Source organism: Podarcis gaigeae (assembly GCF_964106915.1).
Source record: "Podarcis gaigeae genome assembly, chromosome: 8".
NCBI classification, from domain to species: domain Eukaryota; kingdom Metazoa; phylum Chordata; class Lepidosauria; order Squamata; family Lacertidae; genus Podarcis; species Podarcis gaigeae.
In genome coordinates this window covers 40,331,874-40,344,683 of record NC_139684.1, presented here as the reverse complement: position 1 = coordinate 40,344,683, position 12,810 = coordinate 40,331,874, and the positions used below count along the sequence as shown (strand labels likewise).

At 46.1% G+C, this 12,810-nt stretch overlaps 1 protein-coding gene across 2 annotated transcripts; it reads left to right on the top strand.

Moving 5' to 3' along the window:
* Positions 1–1,592: 1,592 nt before the first annotated feature.
* RPL13 (ribosomal protein L13) lies at positions 1,593–9,459 on the top strand. 2 transcript variants are annotated; one of them, XM_083751230.1, is made up of 6 exons: positions 1,593–1,701; positions 3,575–3,692; positions 4,663–4,804; positions 5,647–5,820; positions 6,688–6,744; positions 9,260–9,459. In XM_083751230.1, the coding sequence occupies exons 2-6, from the start codon at positions 3,589–3,591 to the stop codon at positions 9,416–9,418; spliced, it is 636 nt and encodes a 211-aa protein (XP_083607356.1). In that variant the 5' UTR covers positions 1,593–1,701; positions 3,575–3,588; the 3' UTR covers positions 9,419–9,459. The 2 variants fall into 2 exon arrangements, with proteins under 2 accessions (XP_083607356.1, XP_083607357.1); XM_083751231.1 differs by having other exon boundaries at positions 1,690–2,058.
* The last annotated feature ends 3,351 nt before the right edge of the window (positions 9,460–12,810 follow it).

Sequence of the window (12,810 nt, the reverse complement as noted above, 5' to 3'; positions counted from 1 at the left end):
TCACAATGGAATTGGGGTTACAATTCTAAGGACATTAGAACAGCATGCTGGATTTTGTCCAGAATTCTGTATTCTGAGTGGCTAACCAGATGCCAATGGGACACCAGTAAGCAGGACTTGCGCACTATAAAAGTGGAATGTTGGGTTTCCTGTGTAACAAGCACATTTATTCAGAAATGGGACTTGCAAAGCCTGCAGTTCTCTTCATTACTTTCATGGCTGGTCTCAGAAAAAACCTTGCCAGTTTCAGACAACCCTGAAAGGCAAACGGGCATACCGAGGGGGATGGCAGCCATCTGACAGCATTATCCAGCCACCTTCTGCTTGGCAACTTCGTCCCTCACTTCAGCCTGCCAACTTCCACTGGCATCCACCCATGAATATCCACTAGTTCATGCATTCACCCTGTGCCAGGAGGGCAGAATCCAGAACCCCAGACACACACCATTCACCTCAACCAGTTTACATCCACAAACATCAGCCTGCTGCAGCCTTTCAGCATCCACTGGCTTCTGACTGCATACACCACCAGCTTCCACTCAGCAAACCTGCCAACTTCCACCAGGTCCATCACCAGACACCAGTCAGCTGCTGATTTCTGTCTGCCATGTCACCTCCATGTGGAAGGAGGTCACCCAGTGCTGAATGATACAGCTGTTGCCTACTATGTTCTCTTCAGGAAGGTTTATGCCTTGGTTCTCCCCTTGGCCCACCTTTATATCCAGTCAGTGGCTATGTGCTTTTGGGACATGGGTTGTGCTGTGATCTAAACTACTGAGCCTCTTGGGCTTCCAATCAAGTCGTCAGTGGTTCAAATCTGAGCAACGGGGTGAGCTCCTGTTGCTCTGTCCCAGCTCCTGCCAACCTAGCAGTTCAAAAGCAAGCCAGTGCAAGTAGATAGGTAGCACTGTGGTGGGAAGGTAAATGACATTTCTGTGTGCTCTGGCACTCATCATGGTCCTCCATTCGCCAGTAGCAGTTTAGTCATGCTGGTCACACGACCCGGAAAGCTGTCTGTGGACAAACGTCAGCTCCCTTGGCCTGAAAAGTGAGATGAGCACCGCAACCCCATAGTCACCTTTGACTGGACTTAACCATCCAGGGGTCCTTTACCTTTACCTTTTTTCTACCTTTGCTTTTGTGGGAGGTGAGTTCTTGTGCTTTTGAGCCAGCCCAGGCAGTAGCTGGTGAGGCATCATCATCACCTCCCCACCCCTCACAATGGTGAGTGCAGTTTCAGCAGTAATTTGTTCCTTTGCATTACCTATTGCCTCGTGCTGATACCAAGGAAAGACACATTATAAACTTGTGGGGAGAAGGGCATTTTTCAGCCCAATGGCTGCATTTCCCTCTGGCCAACCTTCAGGGACTACATCCCGATTGGTCAAATGCCAAACGGAAAGGAACAGTAAATGTGACTCGTTGAATAGGAGACTCCCTTCCCGCACCCCTCCATCCATTACGAGCCGGCAGAATTGAACGGCCGCGGTACCTTTAAGATGGGCGCCATCTTTGTTACTGGCAGGACAATGTGTTGGACATAGCGGCTGACGCCAGTGAGGGTAATTCCCTCTCCCTGATTGGCCACGGACGGAGCGTTTCGCGTTTCCTGAACCGGGTCACGCACGGCGGCCTCAGATATCCCAGAGTTCCTGGCGAGAGTTCTTTCTTTTTCCGGCCGGCCATTTTCTCTCCCGGGAGGTGAGTTCTCGTGCTGGGGGAGGCCTGGTTGGCTATCCGCCTTCATCCGTCGCCTGCGCGGGGATGGGGGACTCCGGGGGCGGACTCCGGGGTTCTAGAGGGTCTTGTGGACGTTACGGAAAGGTTATGGGGTCCCGGTGGGGAGACTGATGGGCTCTTGCCTGGTTGTTAGAGGCGATCCTTTGCGCTCCACTGAGCTTCTAGATCTGCCTCGTTATTTAGAAAGGCCCAGCCAGAGCACAAAAGTGGAGCACACAGGATTTGCACGCAGGCGGGCCCAAGCCCAGCCTCTGGCGCTTCGGTTAGGATGGCTAGCGGCCTTCGAGGGGCTGTTGTCACCAGAGCATCCAGTGGTGGGTAAGTGAAGCCAGCGTCCCAGGGGCACCCGTAGCTCATTCATATATCGTGGTACCAGGTTCTGTATCTGGCCAAGAATTACTGCACCAATCAATAGGATTTGTAGCCCGGTTAGTCAAGCCATAGCTACAGTATTTCGGAGTGATATTGGCTAGTGAAGAACGACCTATTACAACTCATTAACTGTAGTAGTTTTGGCCAAAATGTAATATCCTGAAGAAGTGCAGGGCATTTGTTTTGCTGGGTGCTTTTGTGTTCATTGAGGATTTTATTGTTGACTCTGCAGAAATGGTTTCCCCTTTATAGGATTTAGTCAAGTGTCGCTCCCTCAGCCTGTAAAGCGAGATGAGCGCCGCAACCCCAGAGTCGTCTGCGACTGGACTTAACTGTCAGGGGTCCTTTACCTTTACCATTGTATCCCTGAATGCTAACGAGCTTTTGAACGTTTTAAACAAGCAGTTTTAAAGCCACCAGCTTTTTCTTATTCATAGTGAAATAAATCATTTTTCTTAAGCTTACCAGGGTTTGAATCAGCATGAGGTAGGTTCCTGTGTGGGGATGGAGTCTAGTTTAGTGGGTGTAACACAGACTTTGCCTGCAGAAGGCCACAGGTCTAAGCTCTTGGATAGCAGGACAAGGAAGACTTTGAAGAGCCACAGCCAGCCAGATCAGTCAGTACAGTATTGGGCTCAGTGGAGCAATGTGCAGAGAATCTGAATGAAGGCAGCCTTGTAAGTTTGGGGTGACCCCATATTTTACCATTCTGATAGGGCATTGGCAAGAGGCTCCAAGTTAGATCTTTAGTATCATTAAAAAAATGAAGTCTGTGTATCCTTCATACAATGTGACAAGTCAGTCGCATTCAGAAAGAGACATTACTTTTAATAGGCAGTATGGGGTTGAGGGATAAGACAAGAGTGAGGGGAGGAAAGGGGGGGGAGAAAGATATTTAGTATCTTGAATGCATTGCTAGAGAAGACTCAGTACTAGTCTGAACTAGTAGCCTGATCCTATACATCAGTTTCATATGTAAGGGAGGGCCCCATAGTTCAGCAGGAGTACATGTAGAAGGTTCATTCTCTGGGATCTCCTGTTGAAGGGTTTTGAACCTTGAAGGGCTGCTGCCAATCACTGTAGCCAGGACCAGCCAAGATTAAGCAAGTAGATAGCTCCTTACGTTATTGCAAGGTCTCTTGCAGAAGAGATTCTGCAGTGATGCATGTTTGATATTGTTAAACAGAGTGTGGGATATTTGATGAATGGATCAAAGCTCTTCCTAATATTACTAGTAAAAGGTTTCCTGCATCATAACTGCATTCTGCCTGCAAGTTTCCAACCTTTGGCACAATTAGGAATCCAAATGCTAGGTTTCCTTTGGGTTTAGAAGGGCGTGACATTATGTGTCTCCAGTATACTTCACAGAACTGTTGCAAGGGTAAATAATATTTTGTATGCTGAAAAGAGATGTTAAAATGGAAATCATAAGGAGTCTAATCCATACTGTTTGTATTTTCAGGGACATAAGGAGCCATGGCGCCCAGCCGGAATGGCATGATCTTGAATCCCCACTTTCACAAAGACTGGCAAAGACGAGTAGCCACATGGTTTAATCAGCCTGCTAGGAAGATCCGCAGGTGAGGTCTGCTGAGCCCCTTGCATTTTGTGTTCTTTGTGTCCAGTGCTCGGCTAACATACAGCTGTCTGGATAATGCAAAAGGCAAGCAAGTGTGAGCCTTGCCATTTTTGGCTTTCTGCAAGACACTTGTTCAGTTCTTCAGCCAGATGATGAAAATTCTCCGGAATCGCTGTAGCACAATGATGACCCTTTGAACCCATATAAGCTGATGGCTGTAGCTTTTTTTATTTCTATCTACTCAGTTAAAGGATTGAAAACGGAACCGTCTATATCTTAATGCCTTTATCTCTGGTGTTACTGCATTTTAAATACTGTCTGTAGTTCTGGTTTCCACATCTCAAAAATGATATTGTTCAGCTGGAAAAGGTGCAGAGAAGGGCGACCAAAATGACTAAGGGGTTGGAGCAACTCCTATAAGGAAAAGTTAAATTTGCAACTTGTAGTTTGTGGTGGGGGCAAAGGTGAGTAAAGAGGGACATAAGAGGCATAACATTATGCATGATTTGGAAAAAAGTCATGTTTTTTCTCACATAATACTAGAATTCCAGGTCTTCCAGTAAAGCATACAAAAGGAGCATAGCTTCACACATCACATTGCTCAAACTATGGAATTCATTTGCAGAAGAGTGGTGCTAGGATTTGAAGAAATAATGGAAGCTAGTGATGTCTAGTTCTGCCTCCACTGTCAGAGGCAGTATGCTTCTGAATACCAGCTGCTAGGAATTACATGAAGCAGTTGCACTGGGGACCTGCTTGCAGGCTTCTTTTAGGTGTCTGATGGGCCAGTTTGCTGGACTAAGTGGGTCTTTGGTCTGATACAGCAGGACTTCTTTTGTTCTTATGCTTTCCTTATGCTTCCTTCCCTTGCAACCAATCCCAAGTTTATCTGTAAGGGGAGCTCAGTAAGGGTTATATTTGGAGAGAGAACAGGTTTAACATAGCCCTTTTGTACTTCTTTCTGCACCCAGGAGGAAGACCCGTCAGGCGAAGGCCCGTCGTATTGCTCCACGTCCGGTATCTGGACCAATCAGGCCAATTGTGAGGTGCCCCACTGTACGATACCACACAAAAGTCCGTGCTGGTAGAGGCTTCAGCTTGGAGGAGCTGAGAGTAAGTGAAAAAGCATAGGTGTCTCTTAACACATGAGTGCCTGCCTCTGAAATACAGGTTATTTTGGCTTGTGGCATATGTTATGTGAGCTAAGATATATAGGAATCTGATGTGTTTTGTACAGTGGTTGGCGGGGCTTCCATATAACCAAAAAACTTCATTGAATCAGATTTCTTGGAGGATTATTTTTTGTATTTATAGTGGAAGTTCTTGAATTAAACAGATGGAGAGTTTTATAGCAATAGTATAGCTAATCCCTGTTCCTTCAGAGTGGGTTATACGAGGATCTTTAGGCAGTTAAAAATTAAAACCCACACCCTTCTCTTTTAAAAATTAAAACCGACACCCTTGTCTGTTTCTAATTGCTTAAAGGACAAGAGTTTAGCCTTACACATTTTTATTCAGTATTTTGGTGGAGATTTATTTTTAGGTACTGGAGAAAAATTGTTTGGCCAGGTACATTAGCATCCTACCAGAAGGTCTCTCTTTGTTGCCATTGCAAGCCACATGCCGTTTCTTTGAGAGCCTTTCAATCAGTTGATAGCTCTGCCCTGGAATCTCTGTACTGTGATTACTTATATTTTGAAGCTTTTCTTCTCTTTGTAAACAAAAATTATTAAAGAGTTTCAAAACAAATATTTTGTTAATACATTAACAGAAAAACAAAAAATAGGACAACAACAATTTTTGAAAACATTGCTATACTGTTATATAAAGTATCAATATTATTAAGTAGACAAGAAGTTTTCCAGCTGATGACTGTTCTGCCTTCATAGCAGGTACAGGGCTGGCAATGTACAAGTTGCTTTTACTTGTGGCTTAGGTTAATATGCTTTCCCTAGATGGCCGGCATCAACAAGAAGTTTGCCCAGACAATTGGTATCTCAGTGGACCCCAGACGCCGGAACAGGTCAACAGAAGCCCTGCAGGCAAATGTGCAGCGGCTGAAGGAATACCGCTCTAAGATCATTCTCTTTCCCCGGAAACCTTCTGCCCCTAAGAAGGGCGACAGTGCAGTAAGTATACAGGGGAGAATTTCAGGGGAAGTAGGTGTTGCAGGAGAAGGGAGCTTTATTTCTAATAAGTCTAGTGGGGCGGAAGCTGTGCTGCAAAGCACACTATAAAACTCTCAAGGACACAACTTCCAAGGAGTACTTGATTATGACTGGGGCACAAAAAAGCTTGCATCCAGTAAAAGAGGCAGAAACACTACCTACTTTCCATTGCTGGTGGTCACATGCTACTTCAGCCACAACATCACAAGTTTGTTCCAATACAGCCACCCAAAGACAAGGCCACCCCCATCCCCTCACCACCAAGGAAATGTAACAAGCAAATAGATAGATAACCCCCACAAGTGACGCTGACACAAAACCACTAAGTAAAAGCATTACCACCCCACTCACCACCCCTCCCCTCCCCCTCTTTTCTTCCCAACCCAATACTGCATGCAACACAACAAATGAAACTGGTCTGTAGAAAACGCAGCTTGAAAAAAGAGAGGATGCACGTATATTTGTAAACTAAGAAATCTTTAATAAAAAATATTTTTTAAAAAAGTTTGTTCCAGGGCCCTCTTCCTTAGTTGCTATGATTCTCAAAGTGTGTACATACATCTTTAAAGACCTTGCAGTTACCTGTATTGGGGAGAGAGCAGAAGTGTTGAGGAAAAGTGAGATGACAGCAATATAAGGCTAAACTGGGAATTTTGGTATTCTTTGTTTTCAACTCTGCCTAACCTTGCCCCTACAGTAAGATTTTTAGAGGCTCCCTCAGCACTTGTATGACATAATCCAAACTAGGGGTTTTTTCTTGCTGTCCAAAAAAGGGGGAGGTGGAATAAATAGTTAAGTTAATTCCTGAACATTTTCTTCTCTCCACAGGCTGAAGAGCTCAAGATGGCCACACAGCTCTCTGGACCAGTTATGCCCATCAAAAATGTAAGTGACTTCCATAGATCTTTCCTCTGAAATTTATAGACCTTGTAATGGGAAATTTTCTGCTTCCAACATGGTTTCTTGAAAGCGGTTATGTTTCTTGAGTGTCAGATGACGTTCTGTGACCTAACAAAAAGGAGCAGCTTCAATGTTGTGTTGGCTACTTCTCATTCATTCAAACATAGTTATGTCCTTGGAATCTTGCAAAACCCAAGTTTGCAATCAATGTAGAAAGTTGGTTGGTTTTTCGAGTAAGTCGTACATGAAATCTGAACAAATGAATGGTGGTAGTTGTGATGCTACTGAATTTCTAACAGAAATGGAATACAGTGGAGCCTCGCAAGACGAAATTAATTCGTTCCGCAAGTCTTTTCGTCTTGCGAGTTTTTCGTCTTGCGAAGCACGGTTTCCCATAGGAATGCATTGAAAATCAATCAATGCGTTCCTATGGAAACCGCCTTCAGACCAGGTCCGGGGACAGTCTGTCCCCCGACCTCTTCTGAAGGCCGGCGGGGGGCGAAAGCCTTTGCTCCCCCCCCCCACCTGCCTTCCCGGGACAGCGGAGACTTCTCCGCTGTCCCGGGGCGATCTTAAAATGCTGGCGGGCGGCAGCGAAGGCTTCGCTGCCGTCCCCCAGCATTTAAAAAACCCCGGGACAGCGGAGGACTTCTCCGCTGTCCGGGGCGATCTTAAAATGCTGGCGGGCGTTAAAAAGCCATAAAAACGCGCTGCGTTTCTCCGCTCTCCCGGGAAGGCAGGCAGGGGGGAGCAAAGATTTTTGCCCCCCGTCGGCCTTCAGAAGAGGTCCAGGGCCTCTTCTGAAGGCGGGCGGGGGGCACAAGTCTTTGCTCCCCCCGCCTGCCTTCAAAAGCCATCCGGGATACCGGGAAGCGCTTCCCTGCTATCCCGGACTGCTTTTAAAATGCTGGCGGGGGGGAGCAAAGCCTTTTGGCCCCCGCCGGCCTTCCTGGATCTCTTCTGAAGGCCGGAGGGGGGGGAAAGGCTTTGCTCCCCACCGCTAGCATTTAAAAGAGGTCCCCGGAGATTTCCCTATGGGCTTTCTTCTTGCGAAGCAAGCCCATAGGGAAATTCGTTTTGCGAAGCGCCTCCAAAACGGAAAACCCTTTCGTCTAGCGGGTTTTTCGTCTTGCGAGGCGTTCGTCTTGCGGGGCACCACTGTATTAAAAAAGAAGCAATCAAGTAGGTGTTTAGCCTTGTGGAGTCCTGCTTGGGATCGGTCTCTTCTAAAGTCCTTACTTCTCACAGTGCCTCTGGGAAGCCCAGCAGCAGCAGGGCATAAAGAAAACAGCCCTCTCTGCTCTTGCTTGTCCTCCAGCAAGAGGTACTCAGTGCTGTATTTCTGGATATGGGCGTTCAATTTATATATTTTTGTTTTGTTTTATTATTGAAATAAGGTGACTGCCCTGGAAATCCAGTATATTGAGGGGCAGTATGTAAATGTAAAATAAACTAGTATACAACTACAGCTAAAAGCCACTGGCTGTCTCCTACCACATGAATTTGTCTCATCTCCTTTGAAAGCCACCTAATCCAGTGGCTATTGTCACACCTTGTGGCAGTGGGTTCCACAAGTTAGTCATCGAGTAGAAAAGGACTTCTTGTCTATTCCTCTTGTCTATCTTGAACCTACAGCCAGTCAGTTTAATCGGGTGACCCATGAGCTCTAGAATTATGAAAGAGGGAAGCTAGCTACTATGCTTCTTCCCACCCCCTGAAAAGTCCCAAATATTTTAGTCTTCTCTCATAACAGAAGATGGGTCATTTTGGTTGCCTTTCCTGACTCTTACGTCCTTTTTGAGACTGACTGGCCATAACTGTTCCTCTTATTCCAAAAGTGGATATCCTCTATGTTTATATTGAAGGCCTTATGCTGCTGACCATCTTCATTTTCAGTCCCTCTATTTGATCACTAGATTCTGCTACCGATGCAGAAAATATTTTCTGCATCATTTTGGCAATGAATTTTCCCTGTGCCTGGACTAGCCATGAGGGTTCCAACTCCACTGTCAGTATGTCTCTGAACTCTAGTTGCTCAGAATCACAAGTGAGGGAGGGTGCTGTTATGCTTAGGTTCTCCTTGCAGGCTTCACATTAGGGCATCCGGTTGGCCGCTGTGAGAACAAGATGCATGACTAAATGGGACATTGGTCTGATCCAGCAGGCTCTTCTGGTGTTCTGAGTGCTGCTACAGAAAGGGGCTGGGTCTGCCTCCATAGTACATATTTTGAGCACATTTTGTCCCGAAAAGAATTCTGGGCACTGCAGTTTGTTGAGGGTTGCTAGGAATTGTAACTCTCAGGGGGATAAACTCCGCTGCCCAGAATTCTTTGAAGGAATGAATGTGATTTGGGTGTTCTTTAAAGGTATATACAGGTATATACAGCCTGTGACTTAAAAGTGTTAGACTGAGCCATAGTGTGGGTGAATATTGAATCAGAAATGGGAAGAAAGCAGCAGCTTTTTGTTGTGTGCCCTGATTGTCTGGTTCTTTCCTTAGGTCTACAAAAAAGAGAAAGCCCGGGTTATATCGGAGGAAGAGAAGAATTTCAAGGCTTTTGCCAGCCTGCGCATGGCCCGGGCAAATGCTCGGCTCTTTGGCATCCGGGCTAAGCGAGCCAAGGAAGCAGCAGAGCAGGATGTGGAAAAGAAGAAATAAACTCTTTGTTCGGAGCACCTCAATAAAGGATAGATTTGGAACTTTGTGGTGCTTGTCTTAGAGATGTGGGGAAGAGCAACATGGGCTGGGAATCCTGGCACTTGTGCCTAGCCCCTTTGCTATCTCCATCTCATGCCCACTCATTTTTTGTGTGCGCTCCAGTAGTTTGGCAAGGAGGCTGGTACATCTTGGGTTTTCAGTATTGAAGCAGCCTGGGGAATGGAAGGCAGTGCTAGTTGGATCCCATTTTATATTTTTAACCCCCTGGTTGGGGGATGAAAGGGGCGACCTACTATTCCTTGCTCACTTAGGTTCCCTTTTGGCAGATGCAGAGCTGGGTAATTTGGGTATTTAGTAGAACAGAAGGTGATAAATGTATGGGGAAGAACCATAGCTCAGTGGTAGAGCATCAGGCTTTGGATGTAGAGGGTCCCAGTTCAAGCCCCTGTAGGGCTGGGAATGTTGCCCATCTGAACTCCAGAGAACTGCTGCCTGTCAGTGCAGACATTACCAAGCTAGATGAACCAATGCTCTGACTTGGTACAAGATGGCTTCTTAATTTTTTTACACTGAATCTTGTAAGGGATTCACCAGAGATACCTGATTCTTACCACAGTGCCATTTTGGTGTCAACTCCTTACTGGATTAATGTAGACCAGGTGTGGTGTTTTCTGAGAGTAAAAGTGAGCTGAGCTGAAGTGAAGACCAAACAAGCCACCAGAGAATCCGATGCAGTTATTTTCCAGGAATGCATTCTCCAATAATGTACTCTTTACTGTGGATGAGCTGCCTTTTCACCTCCACTGCATCCCATTGAGGAAATGAATGAGAAGTACTTAGTCAATTAATAGAAGCTGGGCTTGGTTGATCACTCAGCTCTGCTGGAAAAATTGAGTGTGTGCTTAATGTGAAGTGCAGAGGATCCTATTTACATTAACTAGAGGGTGTCTATGGGAGTGGATGGGAACCACAAGTCTGGTTTAGTTTTACTAGCCAAGCCATGAATTTAGCGTTGCCACTTATCTACCCATCCCCATAGGTCATCTGGAGATGAGATTAATTCTCTTGACATGCTACAGATCTGGAGCAGGTAAAGTTACAAATCCCCCTCATGCTTCAGCAGTCCATTCTGTGAAATTTTGTAGACACAGAGCAGGTAGGCGTCACATGTTGCTCTGAAGAAGGGCAGACTTGGGAATGGGGTATAGGTGTAGGCACACATTAGTAGGCATCCTCCTGTCTCTAGAGACGATGGAGTGTGCCTTCGGGGGTGAAGTCAAACCACTATGTTTGGCACTGAAGTGACCCCTGGGGCACAAGCCTGGACAGTATGTATGGAGGTCCTGGGCTGCCCAGATGACAAGATCCAGCAATACACCTGGCACCAGCTTGACAGCAGGAGTTGCTGGAAGGAGGTGTACTAGATGCCATCCAACCATTTTGGGGATTCAGTTCCAGATTTTTGTAGGGCTTGCTCCTTAGCCTTTTCACCCTGAAGATATTCCACAAAGCAGCAGAAGTTTAGGACCAGAGTTTTCACAGGTTGACATGCCCCATCTGCTCCTCGCTTTCCTGTGCAGTGTGTGCAGGAACCACCTTTTTGACTGTTGGATCCACTATTAGTTTTGTTCACTCAATCCACCGGAGCCTGTCTTTGCGTGCAGAGAAGGTCCCTAACTTTCTGAGGGTTTGAGACCCATCAGCTGCCCTCACCTGGTTTAGCTGGCCAGTTGAAACTGTTCCTGGGGTATTGTCACTCTTGCATGCTGACAGCTGCTATAGGTGAGAGCTGAGTGCATGGTGGGGACTGAAGGTGGACAAACTACTCCAGAAGGAGAACGATGTGTCACCTACCAGAGGTACTGCCCCTCCCTTTGTGCTCCATGCACTCCCATGTGTGCATTGCTCCAATAGTGTATTTGGGAGGACACAATTGCATCTCTTGTTCGGCTCAGAGATTTCACAGCTTGGAGTGGTGTTTTTTGTTCTGCAGTGGGAGCTTGCACATGAAGTCTCTGCACTGTTTGAAATCCTGTCAAACTAAGTGTGGTTTCGTCCAACCTCTTCATACTAGGCTTGCACGTGATTGATGGAAGCTGAGGAAAATCTAAAAGTCAACCCATTTCTAAGTACAGGTTCAGTCCTCTGTGTCTCCACATGTGATCATGTACCAGGTGCTGGGGGTTATGGTAACTGCTTGACAGTCCAGGACAGCCATTGCAAATTTGCTTCATGCAACTGAGAAAATGGCCCATGAATGCTTGTGCCAAAATAACCGATTTCATATGTGGCTATCACAGTTCTTGTTTTGACCACCATGAGAGAATTCATTAACAAGTCTAATAAATCTGCCTCTCAAAGCCCATGCCAGTGCCCTGGAGGCTCTTCTTTTTTGAAGAGGGAGGGGTGCACATCTGGAGTATTTCATCCCTTGGCTGAGTTAACTAACCCAAAGGAGAAATCCTCTCCACGGCATTTTTTTCAAAGAGAGACATGCAGGTACATGTTGGTTCCACTTGGTGGCAGTAAGCCCTCAATTTAGCAGTAAGTTTAACACTCAAGTTGTTGAAAGTAACAGAGTTTTGATTCCAGGATTTCCTCTTTACATCCTATAACCCACGTGGAAGTACCCTGGAGACTCCTGTCTTAAGGAGCTGACCTTTGTGATTTGATCTGATCTCTCCTTTGGTACCTTTCCTTCACTCCCTGCCTCTTTAGTTTCTCAGCTCAGCTTCAGAAGGGTAATTAATGACCAGGGCCATCTGACTCAAGATGCCACAAGGTGGCAGTGCAGAAACTAGACTTTGTTTAGGTATCACTTTCCCCAGTGCTTCACAAGGTGAGTTGTTGCAGTTGCTGAAATTCTTCTTTCTTTGCAATACCTATTGAGAGAAGAAGAAGAAGAAGAAGAGTTTGGATTTGATATCCCGCCTTTCACTCCCTTTAAGGAGTCTCAAAGCTGCTAACATTCTCCTTTCCCTTCCTCCCCCACAACAAACACTCTGTGAGGTGAGTGGGGCTGAGAGACTTCAAGGAAGTGTGACTGGCCCAAGGTCACCCAGCAGCTGCATGTGGAGGAGTGGAGACTCGAACCCGGTTCTCCAGATTATGAGACTACCGCTCTTAACCACTACACCACACTGGTGTAGAGAGTGAGAAATGGAATCATAGAGTTGGAAGGGACCATGAGGGTCATCTAGTGCACTGTCTGCAATGCAAGAATCTTTTGCCCAACATGGGGTTAAAACCCATGATCCCAGGATTAAGAATCTCATGCTCTTATGTCTCCATGGTGACTCTTTTGGCTCGTTGCTTCTAACATGGAAGAGCTGCTACCATATATATATATACCATATTATATATATATATTATTACATAGTGCTTCAGAGTAG